The sequence below is a fragment of the Lepidochelys olivacea genome, assembly GCF_965140295.1.
Source record: "Lepidochelys olivacea isolate rLepOli2 genome assembly, chromosome: 9".
Taxonomy (NCBI): Eukaryota; Metazoa; Chordata; order Testudines; family Cheloniidae; genus Lepidochelys; species Lepidochelys olivacea.
The window spans coordinates 62,862,739-62,886,564 of NC_140419.1; the positions used below are offsets into that span (position 1 = coordinate 62,862,739).

Below are 23,826 nucleotides of genomic sequence, written 5' to 3' on the forward strand. Positions count from 1 at the left end.
CTGGTGCCTAGAGCCAGCCCTGCTGGAAGGGCAGATACTGCGGTGACGAAAGCAGGACAAGGGCCTCAATAGAACTCTGTGTGTGTACAGCACCTGACACGATGGGGTCCTGGGCCATGCTTGGGATTCCTTGGCGCTATCACAATACAAATCACAATTGCACCGGACAGACAAATAACACAAAAGCAGCCTCTGCCCCAGGCAGCTCACAATCTGGGATTTAGACAGAAGGTAACAGGTAAATGGGCAGTCATGGAGGGCAGGTTGGGAGAATAAGATTCCACTAGAGACAGGTGAGTCTGTATAAGCTAGTAGTCAGGGAGGTCTCAGTAATCACAAGTGACCACTAGCCTAAGCAGTGCCAGCTGCGCATGATTTGTAGGGATCAGCAAAGGCAGACATTAAGAAGAAATTTAGAAGAGGCTGAGGTCATGGGAGAACAAAAAAGAAAATATGGGGTGAAATCCTGGCTCCATTGACTTCTATGGGAAGTTTCCCATTGATTCCACTGCCAGGATTTCTCCCACAACCCCTCCAGTCTGGGATGCCAGTGGGAGCTGTTACGGAAGGTGAGAGGAAATGGAGTGGCTGGCTCCTCACCACTCTACAGTTTCAAGGAGGCCCTGGGAACTGGAAAGCAGCTTGGGTTGGGAAGGAAGGCTGGTTCTTGTCTCAGGCTGGCATGGTGACATGTTCCTAGTTCCAAGGTGCTCAGTCTCCAGCCAGCCTGCCTGCCAAGTTTTGTTCTGCTCCACCTGTGACATTTCATGCAAATGGTTTAACAAGATCATGCCACGTGTGTAGTTGAAAAGAATTTGAATATGTGTAAGCTTTTATGGTCAACACGCTCTGCCCTGAGCAGTGGCTGGGGTAGGGGCTTGAGTTTGTAGGGGAGTGGGAATCCGACTGAGGAGCTGGATGGGTTGCTACTGGGGTTGTGGGGGCTAGAGAGGTCTGGGGGGCAGCAAAGCTACCAGTGAAGGAGGAGGGATGGGCGGACTGCTTGGTGGGTGCTACAGCAGCCTATAGCGGCCAAAAGATGCAACTGCAGAAAAATACTCCCAGAAGAATGTGAGAGGTGTCAGCTGAGATGCAGGAATGTGTGACAGGGCTGCCTAACGCATGCCCTATTTGTATTTATTGTTACTGCTTGTGCCGCGGCCATGGCTGGAGGCCCCCGCCCCACTGTACTGGGTGCTGTGCAAACACATAACAAAAAATGGCCCCTTGTCTGGAAGAGATGACTGCAATGCTCGTAAAAGGTGCTGCACGATTGGACAGACCTGGAGACTGATGTCCTATTGATCCCAAGAACAGAGGCAACAAAGGCAGACCGTGTCTAAGATTCCCCACTAGTGTGCATCATTCCTGCCCTAATGGCACCATTAGGTATCTCCACACTAGGTGTGTTTGTCAAACCTGATAGCTAACACATCATAAAATCCTAGTGGGTAGTTGGTGCCCAGGCAAGGCAAAGGGATTTAGGGGACACCCAGATTGTGACCCTGCTAAACTGCTATGTCCCTGTCTACACTGGGATTTGAACACAAGAGCTAGTATTAGTGTAAACCACTCCCACTCAAGGTGGCACTGTGTGTGTCACCCCCTAGTGGTGGCTGTGTCACATAGAGGGTGATCTCCTGCTACACCCTGACTTGCCCAGCAAGGCCTTTTAGCTCAGGCAAGTAGAGGCTCATGCCTGTACATCCAGAGGTGCTAGGTTCTTTCCCTATTGCCAACAGCTTACTCATTTTAAAAACACCTTTTATCCTGATGTGGACAGACCCTTTGAGAATGACAGGGGAATTCTGTCTTCATAGACAGTTCGATCTTTGTTCTCCTTGCTGGGACTACTTATAAGGCATGTATGTGGTGTGTGTGTGAGAGGGTCAGTGCTAACTGTGGTGAGATCCCACCTTCTCCCCCCCAAAAACAACCTACATCTAGGCCTCTCCTCTGACAGTGCATAATCATAGGGCTCACTGCAGAAGCACTCACTGATCTGTTTAATACGCATTGACATTTCTTACCTTCTAGCTTTTTGCTGAACCCTGTGGACATGGGAGTCATTGTCTAAGCCTCCTGCCCATAGCAGAGACTGAACCTCACAGCCCAATCCAAAAATCAAAGGCCCTCACGTGGGTCCTAGTTCTCAGATTGGACTGGTTTATGCCTGGGCAAATAACCCACAGTGATGCTGATCTAGTTAGAAATGTAGTCCATGCTACTCCTATGCAGGGTATTCTGGGAGGAGCTAGCTAGCTGGAGCACCTCTGAGAATATGCAGAGTTACAAATAGACACCGTGGTGACATCATTGCAATTAAAGCTCTGGCACCTGTCCAGGGGGATTTCCCAGCTCTGGTCTCCAAGGCTATTTGCTCATGAACAACAACAGAGATTCATTTGCACAGGTGAAATCTTACCTGCAACCAGCAATTATTTAGTTCTTTCCGATCACAGGTTCCAGGGCTGATACTTGAAGGACTTGACTGTTCCTGAAATCATGGGTAGTATTAACACTGCTCAGCACTGACACCGTGCTTTACTGCACATTTTCAAAGCACCAAGGTGACTCTGATCCTAGTAGATCACAAGATGCCAGATGATAAAATCACATCATTCTGATTAGCATCCTGTTTCACTTACACAGAGAGAGAGAGAGAGACCGACAGACAGACAGACAAACATATCCTGCAAACTCTCATACATATGAGTTGGCATTATTTTAGTGGGTCTATTTGTGTGAGTGAGTTACTCACAAGAATCAGGGTGTGCAGGACTGGTCCCATTACATCATGCTAGTAGTAGCTGATATTTAAGGAACTGATGGGGCAAATGCTGTGTGCTATTTCCAAGCAGAGACTCAGGCTGCTTTTACAGGGCAGACAGAATTAAGTCCAAATTTTAAAAAATGGAGCCCATGATTTTGGGTGCTCAACATGAGACAGTGTGGCCCGATCCAAAGAAGTGCTGAGCACACATAACTCTACCTAATGTCAGTGGGGGCTGAAGATGCTCTGCACTGTTGAACATTAAGCCCAGGGTTTCTCAAACTACAAGCCTGAGTTGAAGCCCAATTTAAATACAGTTGTGGCTCAATGGGACTTGAACACAGGTTGGCGGAGTAGTGTGAGAAGGGCTAACCCTATGTGAATATCATTCAAGAATCCTAAACCCTCCCTCAGGTTGAAGCCTTGTGTGTCTAATACATATAAGAACCCCACCACTATGACAGGTTTCAGAGTAACAGCCGTGTTAGTCTGTATTCGCAAAAAGAAAAGGAGTACTTGTGGCACCTTAGAGACTAACCAATTTATTTGAGCATAAGCTTTCGTGAGCTACAGCTCACTTTATCGGCTGCAACTATGCTCCACCACTATGGATCATCCTCAGTGATCTTCATTGCCAAAAGCACAAGCTTCTAACACTTGCGCTAAAGGAATAACTCCACTAGTTAGTAACAGGAGTAGGCCACTATCCTCTATTAAGCCAGTCACTAGAAGGGGACATACAATCGGGTCAGACAGCATGGATACTGCTAAACTGTACCTACTCCTCATTTCCTCTGGTTATCTCATCCCAAGCCTACAGATGGTGCCTCTCTGTCTGTAATACACTAGCCAAATTGTCATTAGAGTGGGAGATGGGCCGAAGCTGCACCCAGATTCCATTATACCCCTATGTTTGGGCATATTTGGGTGTGGGTTTTGGCTCAGGCCCATCTCCATTTACAACCCCACTTGATGACATTGGAGTTTAAATCCTTTTAAAGTGTGGTTGCTTACAGTAGTGCTGATGGGGCCTAAGAGACAGATTTCCAAAGCGATTTAGGGGCCTCAAGGTGCAGATAACAGGTGCGGCACCTAACTCCCATTGAAAGTCACTAACTGACTAGGCCTCTATCTGCCCTTCAGTTCAGAGCCAGCACCTAGCTCGCCCTAGCCCTAGATTCATAGATATTAAGGTCAGAAGGGACCATTATGATCATCTAGTCTGACCTCCTGCACAATGCAGGCCACAGAATCTCACCTACCCTCTCCTGCGATAAACCTCTCACCTATGTCTGAGCTATTGAAGTCCTCAAATCATGGTTTAAAGACTTCAAGGAGCAGAGAATCCTCCAGCAAGTGACCTGTGCTCCATGCTTCAGAGGAAGGCGAAAAACCTCCAGGGCCTCTTCCAATCTGCCCTGGAGGAAAATTCCTTCCTGACCCCATATGTGGCGATCAGCTGAACCCTGAGCATATGGGCAAGATTCACCAGCCAGATACCCAGGAAAGAATTTTCTGTAGTAACTCAGTTCCCACCCCATCTAACATCCCATCACAGGCCATTGGGCCTATTTACCATGAATATTTAAAGATCAATTAATTGCCAAAATCATATTATCCCATCATGCCCACCTTGAATGCTCATGTGCAACTCCTAGGAAAGGGAGATAGCTACACATGGTTACATCTCCTTATACACAGCAGTCTCATGACAGCTCCTGGCTAGAGATGGGCTAAATCTGCCAGCCCTCTAAACATCTGAACTAACAGGCCCAGAACACACATGCCAGGAGTGACAACAGTCAGCCTTGAGTGGAAACAAACCGGGCGGCCTTGTCTGTACTAGGACAGTGAGATATGTAGGATTTAAAATTCGATCTAGACAAACTAGGGCAGCCCCCTAATGTAGGTGCATAAATCAGTTTCACTCCTGCACCAGTAAATTACCTATTTAAGTTAAAATCGATATAAGCAAGGGTTAAACCAGTTTGTGTGTGTCTGTATTGGGGGTTTGTACACATTTAACTGGCTCAAATTTTAAATAGATTTTCTTAGGCAAGCACTCAACCTCATTGTATCTGGAGCGAGACAGCCAGGAACAATGCAGAGCTAGTGAGAGAGTGAAATTCCCCTGGTCAATCAGGTTTGATAGTAGGATCACCAAGCTACATATATATATATAGCCAGTTCCCTGTTAGTAACGCACCTCCTCCCACCAGGTATGCCACTGATTATTCCACTGACAGGGAACTGGCAGCAGGCTGCGTGAGAACAAGTCACACAATGAAGATCGAGCTCTAACTTATGTACATACTGGCTTCACAATGCCCTGGGTGCTGGAGATCAATATAGATGCACTTTGGAGCTCCCTCGCACAACAGGTTGTTGTAGCACAACACAGTCAGATACCCAGTCAAAGTATTGTCACTTACACTGTTACCATGATACTCCCCCCATGGACTCAAGTAGAGAGGCTATTAGTAGGGATGGGAGAGCTGGTCTGGACGACATGAGAACCAGGGCCGAGCCTTTGAGTTTTGGTAAAAAGGTGGAAATGGGGCCTGGATTTCACATTCCATGTTTCTGAAAACAAAGTGTCTTTTCTTGTATTACTGGCCCCCTTCCCCTGTCTCTGGAGTACCCCTGCTGGCCTTTCTTGCTGTATTCCCCTTGCCCGCCCCCCCCTCCCCCATTTTCTGCTTCTTCCCTTGAACTGCCTCCCTCCAGCCAGCCATGCTGGCACGGCAGCTCACGCTGCATAAGTGACAAAGGAAGGACGGGGTTCAGCCACTGGGAATAAGGACTTGGAAAACCAGCACAGGATATCAGTGCCCAACTGCCTGGACTCTGCCTGCTACACCTGCTGGGAACCCAGACTCCCAGGCTCTCCTATTGCCATGGTTTGAAAGCCTGAGTATGAGAACGTACCAGCTGATGACAGGGTCCTCACATCAGTGAGTGGGGTGAGAAAACAGACAGCGCCCACCAGCTCCAAAATAAACCAAAACACAGCTCTGTTCTTCTGCCTCCTGGAATGTCTCCATTCCTGCATGAGAACCGATTCTGCTGATGCTACTGTGGGCAGGGCAGAGGGCTGGGCATCACAGCTTCTATCCGCAGCTCCCTGCATGAGGTCAGGCCCTGCCACTCTCTGTGCCTTTCTGTTTCCCACTGAAGTCACGATATCAAGCTTTCCTCTGTAAAATGCTTTGAGATCCCCTGCTGGAAGATCTCCTCCGATCATTAATGCTAAGGACTCTCCCCATGCAGGACTCCACGCAGGCCACGGACTGGCCAAAGTTGGTGACACCAAGGGATAATCTGGCAAGTGATCCAAGCCCAGGGGCTGCCCTGTGTTTGCAGTCCCATGCTGTTAACAGCAAACAGGCTGCTTTTTCTTAACAGCACTGTTATTTCAGTATTGTCACACCAGGTGACAGCATCCCAGGGTGCAGGCGTCATGGCAGGGCAGCATGGGAGAAAGTTGCTGTGCAGATAAGGAGAGGTCTGCAGTCCCCATGGAGATAAAAGGATCTCTTCCTCCAGCACTAAGTTACCTTAGAAGCCAGAGGGTAAAGGCTGCATTGGCTAAGGTTGGCCCCTTACACAGGAACCTTTCCACCCCAGTGGACTTTTCCAGCCCATTTACTGGGCTCGTTGGCAAGATTTGTCGTGAGTGCACCTTACTGGAAGTGTGATGGGTAGGGGGGCTTTCCACCCAGCAGGGGGAACCCCATCGTTGCTCAAGTAACTGGGAGCAGGGTGGGTTTTTCAAGTCCTGTCTCGTGTCAGAGTTTCCTGTCACCGGGGCCCGTGCATCCTGTATCAGCATCACCACTTCCTTCCGCCATGAGACTGGCCTGGTGAAGCTGCTGCCTCAGAAACAGATTCTTGCGCAGAGGAAGCTGTGCCACCCCAGTGGAACCTCTGAGTTTTAGGGGTGGCTGGAGGCACAGGGCATGCGGGGGAGTCCGAGAGGTATCCGAGTACCTGCTTGCAGAGGGCCTGCTGATTTTGAGAACAGGGTGTGTGTGTGTGGGGGGGAACCTGCTTCAGTGCTACCCCTCAGCACACCTGCAGGATCACAGTTATGATCAGCTCCAGTTCCAAAACCCAGCTTCCCAGTCTTCTGGTAGATCTGGCCCAGGCTCTAATGACTGGCTGGTGTGTGGTCGTAAGGACCATCCTGGAAAGAAGTGAAAGGCCTGGCTCACTTCTAAGAGTTGCCAAGTGTATGAGACAAATGCTGCTTGCACTGAGCACCTCCTCGATGGAAAAGACAGTACCAGAAATGCTTGAGAAAGATCCGGCAAAGCATCCCCATGGTCGATCCAATGAAGAATTGGGTAGTGAGACTTTGGACCTGAGATTCAACATAAACAAGGTGGTAAAGATCCTGGAGTTGAGCCTGCACATCTGTGTTTAGATGCAACACACACATAGCCCATCCTGTCCAGCCAAGTGGCCTCGTAGCACATGCAGAAACTCAGGGATGGGTAAGGTGGGTTTCATGCCCCGGAGCTTGGTTACGTGGACGGATCTGGCATCCAATACACAAGTGCATCTGGCACCTGGAGGGGGAGAGACTTCATCCATGCTCCTGATTTATTCCAGTGAGGATACCTGGGTAAGACTGGGCTGGTTTGAAGGGTAGTTGGGAATGGAACACAGACGTTTCAAGACATCCCCGTCCCAGGGGCATGAAGGGAAAGAGTCACAATGCTGTCCACTTGCAACATGCCTGGCCTGTTTGCATGGCAATGGTGCTTAGGTCAAGGAAGCAATGTCGGTTTCACTGGGCTGCAAGCAAAGGAGGGAGGATTTGTATCAGTACATGTGAGAAACAAGCCCAGAAACAATAGTAGAGTCATGGGCTCACTGCACCAATGGGCTATTGCCTTTGGCAAGCCCACAATGCACCTACCTCTGGAAGGCAAAAGCCTACAGTAGAGATTCCTGTCTGTAGCATGGGCATCAATGGTGGAAATACTGCTTTGGTGCTAAGACAGTTTTGCTAGGCACAACACATCTTAGAAATGCAAGAGCTGAGTTTTCTCCCTGGGAAGACACACAAGCTTGGCAGTGCCCCAAGGTCTGGGCATTCATCAGATCAGTTTGCACCCTTTGGGACCCAACGGGCAAATTGGGATGACACACTGTGCTGGATATTAGTAGTTGTGTTTCATTTGAGAGAGCATCCAACATTAGTGATCATCAGGGAAGCTGTGCCTAGTGAAAACACTGTTGCAATTTAAGGGATTCTTCCATCAACACCTGAATGAATCCCAAAAGGATTACACTGAAATATGGTCTAGCACTTGCTATATTTGGCCAGTAGTCCAAGGGACAAATAAAGGTCGCAAGGTCCCACAATACATACACCAGAAGGACTGGGGTGGAAAAATTGGTGAATCTGCCTGGCAAGCTGTTGGGATTTCCAGCTCCCTGCTGGTACAAAGCAATCCTTTCCAGACCTGGCAAACCAAGAGATAGAAGCCCATAAAATTCTTCTGATTCCCATCTCACTTTCCCCCTCAGACCTGGTTTTAGTGCCGTGATCTCAAGCCCGGGCCCATTACTGAAATTCAGACCTCTCGGTGTTTCCACAAAATGCAAATATATGTTAATATTTGTACTTCTGCTCCAATTCCCCCTTCCAGTGAACTGCAAGGGGCTGTTTGAGTCCCACGAGGCAGCTGCTGCTGCTGTCCTAAGCAGTTCCAGTTTCAATCATCAAGGGGATCTCAAATAACTCAATAAAGTGGAAAAAAGAGGTCACACTGTGATTTCCACTGGGCAGTTTTCTCCCATTGCTGATGGTCCCCTAGCTTAGCTCATGGTAAGGACTCTATGGGGCTGCCCTGCTGGCACTGAGAAGGGATTTGGCTTTGATTCATGACTTTGTGACCATTCCCCTCCCCACTGAGAGGTAAAATTGCAGACAGATCCGCTCTTAGTTCTGCTTTTGGAAGCACGTGGGGAAAGGAGACAGCTATTCTGGAGGCATTGGTCATGGATCCTTTGTTAAGGTTTGTGCTCAGTGACAGAGAGGTTTAAATCCCTTTGTTAGACATGACAACACTTCTTGGTCAGAACCACTTATTTACTCATAAGCAGATGGGTTTTTTTTTGGAAGGCTACAAGTAAAAGTGTTTAGGAGCCTTTGAAATGTTAAGGGGTGTGTGTGTGTGTGTGTGTGGATTTCTGACCTTCTGGGCTTAGTTTTTAACACCATAGATCTGCTAATAAAGATTTGAACAATACCTCACTAAGACCCATTGACCCCCAGATGTAGCCTGACAAATAAACAAGGGTCACTTAATTTAACAGGTGCACCCTACCTATGGTTGTTTACAGTGCCCCCATAGCATAACAGCAAAGGCACGGTAGTGCTGTCTAGGTTACGAAAGTCACATGGATCAGTGAGAGGACATTTCAGTATAGCACTGTGCTGGGCCATGGGGCAGGTAGGCTGCGTGTAACCGTGCCTCAGTGGGTCACAACTAAGAATACCAAATTCAGGACAAACTGCCGAAAAAATAGGGCAGACACTCTCCAAAACTGGTCGTTATTCTTCCATGAGATATACCAAATCAGCAACTTTCTGTTTCACCACACTTGCTAACCAGAAGTCAGAAAAGCAGTTTCCTTCGGTAATCCAGTCTTTGTATCACCACCAAAAACACTAGACTTATAGATGAGTGGTTCTTTAAAACAATTTAATCAGATAAAAAATTCTTCTGATCCCAAAGGACCAGCCACACACCCAGGTCAATATATAAGTCAGATCTTACCCAAAAATGATGCCGTTACCAATCCTTTAGTATCTAAAATTGAAAGGTTTATTTATAAAAAGAAAGAAAGGTGAGAGTTAAAATTGGTTAAAGGAATCAAATACATACAATAAATGCAAAGTTCTTGGATCAAGCTTTTAGCAGTGATGGAATAAACTGCTGGCTTGACAAGTCTCTGGTTGCTTCCAACTCATTGGAAGGTCCTCAGTCCTTTGGTTACAATGCTCCCATTAATATAAGTCCAGAGGTTTGATGGAAATGTTTCCAGCGCCTTTTATAGCTTCTCTCCAGGGAAGGGAATCCTATTGTTCTTACTGTGGAAAGTTACAGGTAAAAGAAAAAAGTAAAATTACAGGTCTTCTGCAGTTTCCACGGTATGCATCCGATGAAGTGAGCTGTAGCTCATGAAAGCTCATGCTCAAATAAATTGGTTAGTCTCTAAGGTGCCACAAGTACTCCTTTTCTTTTTGCGAATACAGACTAACACGGCTGTTACTCTGAAACAGGTAAAAGATGGAGTTTGGAGTCACATAGGCAAGTTACATGTCCAAGCATAACTTGGCTTAGTCATAGCAGGAAAGTCCATTAAGAGTAGATAGGTATCTTCCATTGTAAGTTAAGTGTTCTTTAATGGGCCATTCTACTTGAATAGTTCCTTCATAATGTGCTGGCTAAACACCTTGTTGGCTAAACACCCAGAAGCAAACACCTTAAAAATACAGGTACATAGTTAATATTCCTAACTTCAACTACAAAACTGATACATGCATACAAATGGCACAATCATATTCAGCAATCTATAGCCTGTCCATAGACATCTTACATGCCACATTTTGTACAAGATGTGTTTCAATTAGATAACAGTGGTAGCAACAATGATCTACATAGTCATAGTTTAATCAGATAATGTCACGCTGGGTTTGCAGGTTAACACACTGAGAATTACTGTACGGGATGACAGTGGGCAGGGCATACTCATTAGAGGTGATTTGTTGGATCTTGCTCACGACTCCACTCACAAACCTTCCAAGGGACAGTTTCTGGTGACACACTGTTCACTGTTGTGTGCGAGGGCCTGCCTGGGTGAGGCGCCGAGGGGCGGCCCTGGGAGATGTGAGGGCTCAGCAGTTTGAAGAATGAGGCCGGTAGGAACGAACCTAGGCTCACAGTGCCTCAGTGTCACACACACTTCTCTCTAGCTGAATTCCCCTTCAAAACCCCTTTTCAATGAAGCTGATTATGCAAATCTAGGGTATGCAAATACCACTTACCAAGAACTTCCCCAATTTCTGTGTGAGATCAGTGTAACTCTACTCCTCTGAGCCCTCCTCAGTATGTGACTGTGCTTGTAGTGGACAGGGAATGCATCAGAGAGAACTTGTTCTCCAGCTGGAGGCTTTGAGGAGCCTGCTAAGCTAGGCTGGGTCACAGCCCCCTATGTTGACACCCGGGTAAGGGGAGAGCTTTCTGTGCACAGATCTAGCCCCGTTGTGTTTCTTGGGTGCTGCTCCTGGGAAGCCAGGGTGGGGGAAGAGCAGGGCATAAGCTGGGGCCCTCATGTCACTCCCTGGAGAGGACGCTGATGTGAGCATCAGGGCAGTGCTGGCAGGGTGCCTGCACAGAGAATGGGTGCGGAGAGGCACCCTGGGGTGAGGGCCCCAGAGAGGAGTGGGTGCTGATGCTGGGGCCCCTATCCTGGAGCCAGACACCTCAGTGAAGAATGGGAGTTATGCCCCTTCCTTCCTTTTCCCCTCGTTGACTTTCCTCCTCTCTTGGTGATGCTGGCAGGGAGGGTGCACCCCAAGTGCTCAGCGAGTCTGCCATCTCCAACCAGCACGACTCAGAGGAGATCGTCACCTACATCTCGGAGAGCATGACGGTGACCTCGGCTGACGAGGAGAAGCTGCTGCTGCTCAACAAGAACACGGAGCTGCGGCGCATCAACAAGGAGGTGAACAAAGCACAGGCACCCCCGTCTCAGCTCCCTGGGCCATAGACCGCCTCACGCAAGCTACAGGCGTGCCTTGAGCCGCCTCTCTGTGGCTGGTGCACCCGCACACCCCATCTGTCCCTGCAGTATGCTCAGCCCTCACACCCTCCTCTCCAGCGCCCTGTACTGAGCTATGCTACGTCAATCAGGGCCAGCCAAGGGGAAACTGTTGGTCCTTCCAGGGTTTGCCCATGATAGCGAGGACCAGACTCGTTGACTCAAAAGGTCCCTTCCAGTCCAATGAACAGCTCCCTCATTATCTCCTTGGCTAGCAGGGGTGGGGGGGTGGGTAGGGGGCAGAATAGTTCCTGCATGCAGATGTACAGTCCTCCTCATGCACTAAGAGCCCTTCCAGATCTGCCCCTCTTCCCAATAGCACTGTGTGGGTCCGGCTGTGCTCTGTTCTCCAAGTCCTGCCCTCGCATATCACAGTAGTGAGTGCAGTTACATCCCCATAGAAGCCAGGTCTTCATCTTTAGTCTCTTCCCTCCCATGGGACCATGCAGCTGACTATGCAGCCGCATACTGGACTTAGGGTACAGAGTCCAAGGCAGCAGCACCAGCAGAGGGTGAGCTCCTGTGTATCAAATCAGGCTGTGATCCTGCTGGATCTTGTCTGCCAGCTGGGTCATTGTCGTCGTCGGCGGGCGGGATCCAACCTGGGACCTCTAGAGCTAAATGCATGAGCCTCTACTGCATGAATTAAAAGCCACATGGCTCTTAGCTAAGGCTGTAGCAGACTCATTAGTCTCTAAGTGGTCTCAGAGCCACTAGAGGGGACAGAGCACCACACCCAGGAGGTGTGTAGGTTACAATCACACGAGTTTAACCACAACCCCCAGAATTAATGCTGAGCACAGCTCGCCCTAGTCTACACTGGGTACCATTGTGTTTGCTACCATGACTCCCCAACGTCATGTACCAACAGGAGCCAATGTTCTAGTGAAGACAAGACCCTAGACTTACCCCCCCCCCCTCCCCGACTCAGTCCTGCTACCACAGAAGCCCCTTAGAGCCAGGACCTTCCATTGTTACATGCCTAGGAAGTGCCCTGGGGCTAGAATCTATAATAATTAAATAGCCCATAGCCAGAGCAGAGTTATTAAGACAAGTGTCCTGGGCAGGTCCTTTCCCCAATCCCTTCTGTCCCCATCATCTCCCTAGAAACTCCAACAGGAGAAGCTATTTCTCATTCGGCCTAGAATGGCTGAGTGACGTTCACCTGTGATGGGTGAATGGGCACATAACCTGTTGGGGGTTAGTCCGGCGCAGAGAACACTCACTCCCTGTGTGGAAAGAAGAAGGGCAATTAAACTCACCAGTGGCTTTTCTGCCCCACTCTTGCAGCTCATGAAGCTAAATCAGGAGTGGGACCAAATTTACCACACCACTACCCTGGGGCTGCAGCAGAAGATGGGGGCCCTGCAGGAGGAGGTGGTCATCCTCAAGCAGCAGACGGAGAGGCTCTCCATGAAGCTTGAGCATGAACAGGTGAGCAAAGGAGCCCCTGCTACTTTCTGGGCATGCAGCAGAGCGCCTAGGGCTAGGCTTGTGTTGAGAGCACATGACAGCACAGGGGAGGGACTAAGGCAGCAAATCCTGAGACGGTGGTTCTGTGTAGAGTTCCAGGTCAGCCAATTTCCTCCCCTCGAGTCTTATTTGGCAGGTCAGTTTTTCAGTTGTGTAGCAACATTCTCTTGCCTCCCTCAGGGGCTCTTCCCTTCTCCCCCCAAAGGCAGAGCACTGCCATGCTGTGTTCATCCAGAGAGACTGCGTGGGGTAGAAATGAAGCACCAGGGGCAGAGGCACTAGCCTCCCCTGCAGTCAGAGCTACAGTGGTAGGTGAGCCCCTAGGTTACTTGCACTGGGAAAAGCTCTGATTCAAATCTGTCTTAGATGACAAGAGACGTGAATCTGATGGGCCTTTGCCTAGTCCTAAAAATACTGGTGGCAGGAGGAAGGGATACATAATACCCAGCTCGTTTTCCAAACCTACTCTCCTCATCTCTAATACCAAATTCATCAGGGAGTCATACCATCTAGAGGAACTGTACGGGGACAGAGCAAAGCCCAGCGAGCCTGATTCAGAGCTCACTGAAGACACTCTTTATTTAGCACTTTACAAAGGAAGTCAGTATCATTATCTCCTTGTTAGGGAAACTGAGGCACAGAGAAGCAGAGCAACTTGCCTAAGGTCACCGAGCTGGCCACTGCTAGAGCCTCATCCGGTGTACTATCCCTGCGGTGACACTGAAGACACCAATGGTTTAGCTGACTGTGAGGGAGCTGGGGAGGTAAAGGACATAGGTTTGCTGCTTGCAAAAGACACAGTGCAGCTCCCTTCTTTGCATAGATTTCCAGGAAGTGGCGCAATAAGGCTGGGTGGAGAAAGGTCAGAACAGAAACCCCTCTCCTACCACATGTGAGTTTAGGATGCTGCAAGTAGCATCCAGGGCCTATCTGCTTCCTTTGACTGTTAGATGCTGTTCTGACTGTGTCCATCCCCATTGCAGAACAAGAGGGAGTACTACGAACAAACCCTCATCCAGGAGCTCAAGAAGAACCAGCATTTACAGGAGTACGTGAGGCAGCTAGAAGGCAGACAGCACCACGGCAGGGAGAAGAGGACCTCGGCTGTAAGTTCATTGTAAACCCTCCTCCTCCTCCCATAAAGAACGGGGACTGTACCAAAGCTGCAGTATTACAAATACAACTGACAGTGACTCATTGGATTGGGAGAATCCAGCTTTGTTATTGCACTGAAAACAGCCACCACCTCCATTTTCACTCAGGGAGGGCAAGGAACCCCACAGTCTTTAGACCAGCTCCTAGCTGTAGACTCAAAGGCCCCCTGTGCTTGGCATTTGTCATACTGGTAGGAGTGAAAGACACTAGGTCAGTGCTGATGTACAGCCATGGCTTTGACAATGTCCCAGGGCCGTGCAAGTTGCCAGAGCATGTAGCCAACTCTATTAACAAAAATGCATTAAGCAAGTTTGACTCAGCTATAATTACTGAGGTTCAGGATGCAAAAATCAGAATGAAAGAAGCAAAGAAATATTCTCAGCAGCACAAAGAGTCCATCTCCCACCACAACCCTGTCCTCTAACAGCTGGGGATGGCCTGGTGCTCGGAACGGGTTTAGAGGACAGGGAGATCAGCACACCCAGTCGGCACCAGCATTCTCTGGGTGGGGCTAGAACAAGAGTGGGAGAATTATTGACAATGTATATGCCTCATTATGTGACCCCACCAGCCAGTCAGCACCTATAATTTCTCTTTCTTCCCTTGACTTTCCAAAGGACTCCGGTTCCATCTATCCTGGCTTTGAAGTACAATTGCACCCAAATGCGCTCCAGAATTTGGCTGGCGAGCATGGATGGGGATCCAACTGTGTTAAAACAACAAACCTGGCTCAAACCTGGCTAGGAATCAAGGCTAGATCAAGGCTCCCCTATAGCTTGGCCCCATACACACTGGCCAGCCAAACTGTACTAGATTATTTCAGCTACAGCCATGCTGAAGCTTTCAAACACCGCTTGAAAGCCAGTGCAGACATCTTATTTTGTTATTTGTATTAAAGTAATGTCTACAGGCCCCATGTTGTGTCCCTGTTCTGCTAAGCCCTGGCCATACACAACAGATTTTACATTCTGAACAGGAGGGGAAACTGAGGCACAGTGAGGAAGTGACTTGCCCATGGTCACACAGCAGGTCAGTGGCAGAACCGAGACTAGAATCTACTTCTCCCAACTTCCAGGCCACACCTATCCACTGGACCACCTGTTTCCCTATATCATACAATAGTCTTATTTTGCTAAGCCCATTGTTTCAGGTGGCTCTTCGATGGAGTTGCTGGTAGCAGAGAGATGTGGTCTTGAACAGTTTAGTTGCTCTCTTGTTGGAACGGCTCATGATCCAAAATTATATCTGAAACAAACCAAAAAATGCAGAGGAGATTCAAATCTCCCCGGAGAGACTGACAGTAAATGCACGTCTTCAGGAGCAAGCTTCTCTGGTAGCACAGAACCCCTTTGTTAGGCTGGGCACCAGGAGACCTTAGCTTTACCTTCATGCTTTTCTGACTCATGCATGGTTCCTTCTCCTACCATGGACATGACCTGATTTAGGGCTTCTCAGCTGTTTCCATATTGCGATGCCACATGCAGCCACTCTGAACTGGCCTCTCTTGCTGGCTCCCTGAAGGCTGTAGGCTGGCTCAATGCGAGGGTCTGCTACCCCAAGAATGACTTTGCAAGAAGCAACAAATTCAGTGTCAAACACAGCCCCACCCAGCCCCTCCCCCTATTGTCACCTAGAGACCAAACTGCTGTCCCTTATCCTAATGTATTGTGACCAGGAAGAGAATGAAACACCCAGGGCTCAACGTACATGTGATCATTTAGCATTTCTAAGAAGCTGGTCACCAATGCGCTGGATGATGCCAACAACTGACCTTTAAGCCTTTCCTTCCTTAGGGCTCCGAGGTATTGGCATCTGTGCCCTGGGAGGAATTTGTAGATGCTCAGTTCCTGCTTCCCAGGAAGAGCTTGAAGGAGAATTCATCCAAAAAGCATGAAGAGGCCAGTCAGAAAGTGCAAGGGGGTGAGACCTACAAGCCCAGGAAGTGCAAGCACTTGGTCCACGTGAATAATAGCTCGGATCCTGTGAAAGAGGTGACTGACTTGAAGGACCAGCTGGAGGCCTTGAAATGCCAGGTAACCAGGGCTCAGCAACGTGTTTGTGGTAAAAATGTTGAGGTCTGTGGTAATTTTTCAAATGACTGAATGACCTAACTCCCCCACCCCCAACATCCGTCACTAAGTACGATAATTTTGTCAAGTGTCCGTCACACAACATGGTGGTGCCGACCCCTGCAGGTAACTCAGCATCAGTCATGAAGGATGGGTGCTCATGGGGAAAGGGACTTCTGCGGGGGGAAGAAAAGAGAACCTCACTGAAATGTTTGGTAAGGCAGGTGGGAGAGGGAGCTAATCTCAGGCGAACGTCCAAGAGCGGGGCAGTACTCCTCTCCAACCTTTCGCAGGAAGGACTGAGTATTGGCTCTGTGCTTTGCTCCTTCACCAGCTCACACCACCCCTCTGTATCTATTTAATCCCCCATCCTCCCAGCTTGGAGCGACCCTGGAAGCATTCTTCCAGCACCACCTTGTTAGAGTTCAAACAGTGTTGCTTAGTTGCTAGCGTACTGGACCAGGACTTGTGAGATCTGGGTTTTAGTCCCAGTTCTGCCACTGGGCTTCTGGGTAACCTTGGGCATGTCACTGTGTCTCTCTGCCTCACTTTCCGCATTTGTAAATTGGGGATAATGATCCCTAAGTGCTTTGAGATGACTATATAAGAACTAGGTAGTATTATTGGAGTAGCAAGGGGAAGACATTGGCATAACCAGTCTCCAAAAGGTGGCAGTGACCTTTGCATGACAATGGGCATAAGACTGTAGAACAGAGGTGGGCAAACTATGGCCCGTGGGCCACATCCGGCCCGTGGGACTGTCCTGCCTAGCCCCTGAGCTCCCAGATGGGGAGGCTAGTCCCCAGCCCCTCCCCCACAGCACCACTGCCTGGCCCACTGCTCCTACTGGGCAGTGTGGGTGGCATGGCTGGCTCCGGTGGGGCTGCTAGCCCCTGCTGCTCTTAGCAGCATGGTAAGGGGGCGGGCAGGGGGGAGGGTTGGATAAGGAGTAGGGGGTCCTAGGAGGCAGTCAGGGGATAGGGAGCAGGGGGTGGTTGGATGGGCATGGGAGTGCCGGGGGGGGGAGGGGCTGTCAGGGGGCATGGGTGTGGATAGGGGTCGGGGCACTCTGGGGACAGGGAGCAGGGTCCCGAGGGGTGGTTAGGGGCGGGGGTCCCAGGAGGGGGCAGTCAAGAGACAAGGAGCAGGGGGGGGATGGATGGGTCAGGGAGTGGGAAGTGGGAGGGGGCAGATAGGGGGCAGGGGGCCAGGCTGTTTGGGAAGGCACAGCCTTCCCTACCTGGCCCTCCATACAGTTTCATAACCCCCATCTGGCCCTCAGGCCAAAAAGCTTGCTCACCCCTGCTGTAGAATGATCATCCCTCCCTAGTGTACTGGCCAGTTACCCGGCAGTGACAGGGCTTCCAAGCCCCTACTGACAGGCATCTCTTCCTGCTTTCACAGACAGAAATTTATGAGGCGGATTACAGGACAGAACACAAAGACCGGGAGCGAATCAAAGCAGAGAACGAGAAGCTACGGAAGAAGGAGGAGGAGATGAGGCAGCAGATGGTACTTCTGAGAGAGCAGGTGAGTCCCCCCCCCCCCAAGTGCACTGGTCAGCCTGTTAATGCAACTCAGCTGCAGGGAAGGAACAGCAACAGCCAGCAACTAGGCTGTATTTGAGGCTTTCCCAATGAGGGCAGAATGGATTTAGGAACATGGGGCTTGCCATACTGAATCAGATCACTGATCCTGCTGATTTAGCCCCCTGGCTCTGGCATTGACCAGTGCCTGAAGCGTGAGAAAATGTGAAAGACCCTTCCTGATCTACCTTGCAAGTTTTTCTGCCTCTAGTTAATGTAGCTGTATGTGCAGGGGAATCCTTTCTGAACCCTGAAGGGCCCACCCTAAGCATGAGATGTGATTCGCCGTATTGTCTCTTGGTCTGCAAGTTACAACTGTTAGCAGGTCCCATTTTCTTATAATGCGGTGAAGATCGAAGAGCACCTTACCACTCAACAGATCTGTTCCTGATGGGCATTTAGAGCCAGCACTGAGATATTATGGTGATTGATGCTGTAGAAATGCTGAGAGATTAGATCTGCTGCTTTTAATAACAAAACTTGACTGCTGGCTCTGTGGAGCCAACACAGCTACTGGGGAACGAGCTGGGGTCGGGTCTGGCTTATGGATCACCAACTTTGTTAGCGAAGGTCCCTCTAAAGTGACATGCTCTGCCCTCAGTTTAGAGCTGAATATTCCCAGTAAACACAACAGGTGCAGAGGAGAACGCTGCTTGACTTTCCAATCCCAGCAGGAGGCTGAACTGGCAGTTAGAAAGACATCCCTTTCCTTGTGAGCAGTCAAATGGAGGAAGCAGCCACAGTCCCAGTGTCCTTTCAGCCATGGGCTACTTAAAAAATGAAGAGGGTTGCTTTTTGAAAGCGACGTAAGAAACCCATTCCAGCCAGTCTCTCCTTACCATCTGCAACTTTCCCCGATCTTCAGGGCTTAGGGAGTCTGTACCAACCGTCCATCGCTGCAGTGCACTGCCAGGCTCCATGCAGTTTAATGGCACAAGGCTGCTTGTCCCGAAACACTCTCTTGAAGCTGAAGGATTCTCACTAGTCAGGGATGCAGATGATACAAGGGGACTATTTCCTAATCCCGGATGGTCTAGATATCTAGTACATAAGAACGGCCATACTGGGTTAGACCAGTAGTCCATCTAGCCCAGTATCCTGTCTTTCGACAGCAGCCAATGCCAAATGCTTCAAAGGGAATAAACAGAACAGTGCAATTATCAAGTGACCCATTCCCTGTCGCCCAGTCCCAGCATCTGGTAGTCAGAGGTTTAGGGACACCCAGAGCATGGGGTTGCATCCCTGATCATCTTGGCTAATAGCCATTGATGGACCTATTCTCCATGAACTTTAGTTCTTTTTCTAATCCAGTCATAGCTTCAGCCTTCACAACATCCCTGGCAATGAGTTCCACAGGCTGACTGGGTGTTGTGTGAAGTAGTACTTCCTTTTGTTTGTTTTAAACCTGCCACCTATTAATTTCATTGGGTGACCCCTAGTTCTTGTGTTATGTGACAGAGTAAATAACACTTCCTTATTCCCCTTCTCCACACCATTCCTGATTTTATAGCCCTCAATCACATTCCCCCCTCAGTCGTCTCTTTTCCAAACTGAAAAGTCCCAGGCTTTTTAATCTCTCCTCCTGTGGAAGCTGTTCCATAGTTGGAGTCATTTTTGTTGCCTTGTCCTTCTCTGTGCCTTTTCCATTTCCAATATATCTTTTTTGAGATGGGGCGACCAGAACTGTACACAGTATTCCAGGCATTGGTGTACCACAGATTTACATAATGGAATTAGGATATTTTCTATCTTACTATTTATTCCTTTCTTAATGGTTCCTAACATTGTTAGCTTTTTTGACTTCCGCTGCATATCATGGATAGTTCTCTGAGAACATCTGCTCCACGATTCCAAGATCTTTCTTGAGTGGTAACAGCTAATTTAGACCCCATCATTTTGTATGTATAGTCTGGACTACATTTTTCAATGTGCATTACTTTGCATTTATCAACACTGAATTTCATCTACGATTTGGGTGCCCAGTCACCCAGTTTTGTGGGCTAACACAACTACAGGGGAATGAGCTAGGGTCAGGTCTGGCCTATGTATTTATATAGTACCCAATCACCATGCCAAGTGCTAAGTAGCTGAATAGCTGGAATTGTTATTCTGATCTTTGGAAAGTGCTAGCCACTTGGGAAAAGCAGATCAGAAAATAGGAGATGGGAATTATTCCCTCCCCAAATCAGTGTGGACTGAATTTAAAGTGTCTTCAAAAGTGGTTCATGGTTTTAGCTGCACAATAGCTAGTGCCTCAAGTTGCACAGAGCTGGCCAGAGCCACCTCTGGGCTCACCTGCCTCTCCCTGCTCAGTTTTGTTTTTCCTTTGTCTTCCCTGCAGCTTAAGATCTTTGAGGATGACTTCAGGAAGGAGCGGTCGGACAAGCAGCTGCTTCAGCGCCTCCTGAAGAGCAAGGCCAGCCCCAAGGAGCCCATCCTGGTTCATCGCTGCAACAGCCAGGAGAGGCCAGTGGTACCCGCCTCGCCTGCGCACTCCACTGCCACCACATCCAAGAGAGGCAACTGCAGCAAGCACTGTGAGAAGCACAGCCCCAAGCAGGGGGAGTGTGCCAAACACCATTCGCGGGATGCTGAGGCACAGGCATCCCCATTTAGCAGAGACTACTAGGAAGGAGAGTCATGGATCTTCCAGGTAGCACTTCTTAAGCTAACACTCACGGTCTCTCCAGCAGTCACCTGCTGCTGGATGCATGTCTCCAGCCACAGGAACCAGCACTGCTCTCCTGCAGAGGCCATCAGGACATTCTTTCAACACCGTAGATGCTTTCAGCAGCCACATCTTCCATTGGTTATAGCTCAGACCAATCAGGGCTTGAGGTTTTGGCAGCCCCGTAGAGCAGAAGCCCAAGTTAATTTACTTGCTTCCTCCCTATTTTTCTCCAAGCTACTGAAATAAGAATGGAAGGTTTGTGCCTGGATTGGAGCTCATCTCTTAGAGCCATCCAAGCACCTTCACCTTGTTCTGGGGCATCACCAGCTTAAATCCACCTTGCAAGTAATTCTGGGGCAGGGAACGCTTGACAAGAAGCACGTACGTTGCCCCCCACATCAAGAAGAGTGTCGATAACAAAAGGCCCTTGGACATTGTGGGGTGATGCTAGTGTCTGGAAAGGGCTCATCTCCCCGCCCTTGAGTCCTTAGCTGTAAGTCATCCTATATTCTAGCAATGCCTCCCAGTGCAGCTGCTGCTCCAACAAAGGGATTTCAGCAGCTCCCCACTCCAGCCTCAAACTCAGCCAGCGAGGACTGGGGACAATTGTTACCTTTATTTATTTTAACCAATCTCCTAGATCCCACAGAGTTGGTACTTTATACAAGTGATTAAAAATGAAATAAATACAAATGCCCTTGTTTCTTCTGCTTTCTATATGCTTATAAGACTCAAGAGCAAAGACATGTTCTTCCCTTCATTAAAAGCTGACAGCTGTGGATTTAGGAACCAGCTCCACAGCACTGGAGATGGACGCTATTTACGTACAATGGAAGCAAAGCATGGCCAGCAGCAGGGCAAACTTCCCCAAGCCTGTCCTGAACAGTCCCCTGCTAGGGGAGAATTCTGTCTGGGTAGCCTCTCTCTGCCTCCTAAAGAAGTGGTCAGCAGCCAGCTGATTGTGGCCACACTAGGCTGTTTGTGAAGTAGACTGTTGTCCATTAGGAACTGGACTGAACAACTTACAGACTCTGGTTGGCTAGGTCCAGACCACTAACCTAAAAGCCCCAAATTCCACTAAGGGATTTAAAATCCTTTTTGAGGCAGATCAGGCTCTCATGATCCTAGGTACTGCTAACAGCTGAACCAGTTAACTTTGAATGGCAACCACTGACTGGGCCAGGTTACCTGCTTTCCAAAGCAATACCAGGAGAATTTTATGCAATGTTATTTGTGACACACCAGATACGCATGTGCTTATGAGATGAACATAGATCTCTGCTCAGATACCTCAGTGATAAAGGTGGTATAACTACTTAGAGTGCAGATAGTAGGATCAGAGCCATTGTATCAGGGTGACAAGCACTTCAGAAAATCCAGCTTGTGCATCAAGAAGTTCTAGCTGTGTGGAAAACATCCAAATAGTGATGTATGGGTTATTCTGGTTCAGCAAACTAGGACCACGCTTGTTAAAAACTGTCTAAAGTTCTGTTTACCAGACAGAGGGGGAAGGTCCTATGGGCAAACCTTTGGGCTTGTGTAGGGAAGTCACCAAATAAAGCATCATTGACCTTAGTGTCAAGTGTGAATCTCAACCCAGAGTTGCATCATAGCCTAGCACCTTCTGTTAACGGTTGGAAAGGTTCAGTTTTCCTGAATGCCATCTTCCTTTGCTAGTCAGCAACATAAGAACAGCCATACTGGGTCAGACCAATGGTCCATCTAGCCCAGTATCCTGTTTTCTGACTGTAGCCACTGCCAGGTGCCCCAGAGCAAATGAACAGAACAGGTAATCATCAAGCAATCCTTACCCTGTTGCCCATTCCCAGCTTCTGGCAACAGAGGCTAGGGACACTTCAGAGCATAGTTTTACATTCCTGCCAATCCTGACTAATAGCCATTGATGGAACTAGCACCACCAAACTGGGTTGAGCTTGATTTTTTTTTTTTTTGGTCCCAGAGCAGAGCCACCTATTCTCCAATTCCCATCTCTGCAGAGCATATATCATTTTGCACTGACACCTCAATACTCCACTCTGCCCATCTGCCTTGGATAAAGGTGCATAAAGGTGGCGTCAGCATGGTTGCTTCCTAATGTGGTTTTTTTTTAATTAATAACTAGATGAGCCTTTCCTAAATGATTTTTTGCCCCCAAAATTGTATCTTGGCAATTGAATACCAGCATGACAAGTACCTCAGTATTGCTTATTAAGTAGAAAAGCTTTATTAAGTAGAAGAGCATATGTCCCCTCCTTCCCAGCCCACACCCGTACTACCACCCTGCCTCTTGGCATAGTTCCTGTAGCCTTTTAGAAAGATGTATTTTCCCAAATAAGTTTGTTCAAATGCCACATATGGCGGCAACACAAACCCAAAAGAAAGATTCATAGTTACAGCTAAGCCTCTCCTTCAGGGGCCATCTCAACCCACTTCCCTCACTCTATTTTATGCCAAACCCAGCAACACTTTGCGATCCTCCTGCAGAAGGACAGAGGAGGGCACAGTGGTTCACAGAAATTCATTCACATTCACAAAACTGCTGGGAGAGAGCTGTCCTTATCTGATGTTACAGATGGGGAAACTGAGGCATGAAGAGACAATGTGACCTGCCCAAGGTCACACAGAGAGGCAGTGTCAGAGCTGGGAATGGAACTCAGGTCTCCCAATTCCTAAACCAAAATGTCCAACTTTTACAACTGTGCTCCACTGGACGACTCCTTTCCACAGCTCGGATCGCACACTATTGTTGGGGAAAAGAGTGCATTGTTATATGAGGTAGTAACACTGTGAGGGTATTAAAAGAGCTCAGTCTGAAAAGACCATGAAGGCATCACTGTGACCCTCTGCAGTACACAGGCCAGAGAATTCCCCCTTATATTTGCTGCAGTGGAGAGAATTATTCCTCTTTGCTGTGTAAGTGAATACAATCAAGTCACCCCGCAATGGGAGCACCTGCTAATGGCCGCTCCTGTGGCATAGAGCTTCAGACTTAATAGGGCCAAACCTCCCTCATTACCTGCAGCCCTCACTGATCTAATCCCCCTAAGTCAAGTTAGTTCTAGCCTCATGTCCATTTGCTATGCCTCCAGCTTCAACATCAACCACAGATCTGATCATCATTGAACATACAGCAAAGGACAACTCAGCAAGCCACCACACAGGATTGCAAAAGGAGACCAGGCAATGACCAGGATGGGGGGAGGATCGGCACATTAGCCATAAATTACTCTCCCCCACCCCCAAACCTGTGGATTGAAG

At 48.7% G+C, this 23,826-nt stretch overlaps 1 protein-coding gene across 3 annotated transcripts in view; it reads left to right on the forward strand.

Annotated features, from left to right (window-relative positions):
• LOC311525967 (uncharacterized protein) overlaps positions 1 to 22,527 on the forward strand; it is a 38,490-nt gene extending 15,963 nt beyond the window's left edge. For all 3 annotated transcript variants that reach the window (XM_084638504.1, XM_084638503.1, XM_084638502.1), the window contains 6 exons: positions 11,356 to 11,518; positions 12,905 to 13,048; positions 14,071 to 14,193; positions 16,036 to 16,275; positions 17,716 to 17,841; positions 20,239 to 22,527. In XM_084638504.1, the coding sequence (XP_084494630.1) occupies positions 11,356 to 11,518; positions 12,905 to 13,048; positions 14,071 to 14,193; positions 16,036 to 16,275; positions 17,716 to 17,841; positions 20,239 to 20,526 (1,084 nt within the window). In that variant the 3' untranslated portion in view covers positions 20,527 to 22,527. The remainder of the gene's footprint in view (positions 1 to 11,355; positions 11,519 to 12,904; positions 13,049 to 14,070; positions 14,194 to 16,035; positions 16,276 to 17,715; positions 17,842 to 20,238) is intronic.
• The last annotated feature ends 1,299 nt before the right edge of the window (positions 22,528 to 23,826 follow it).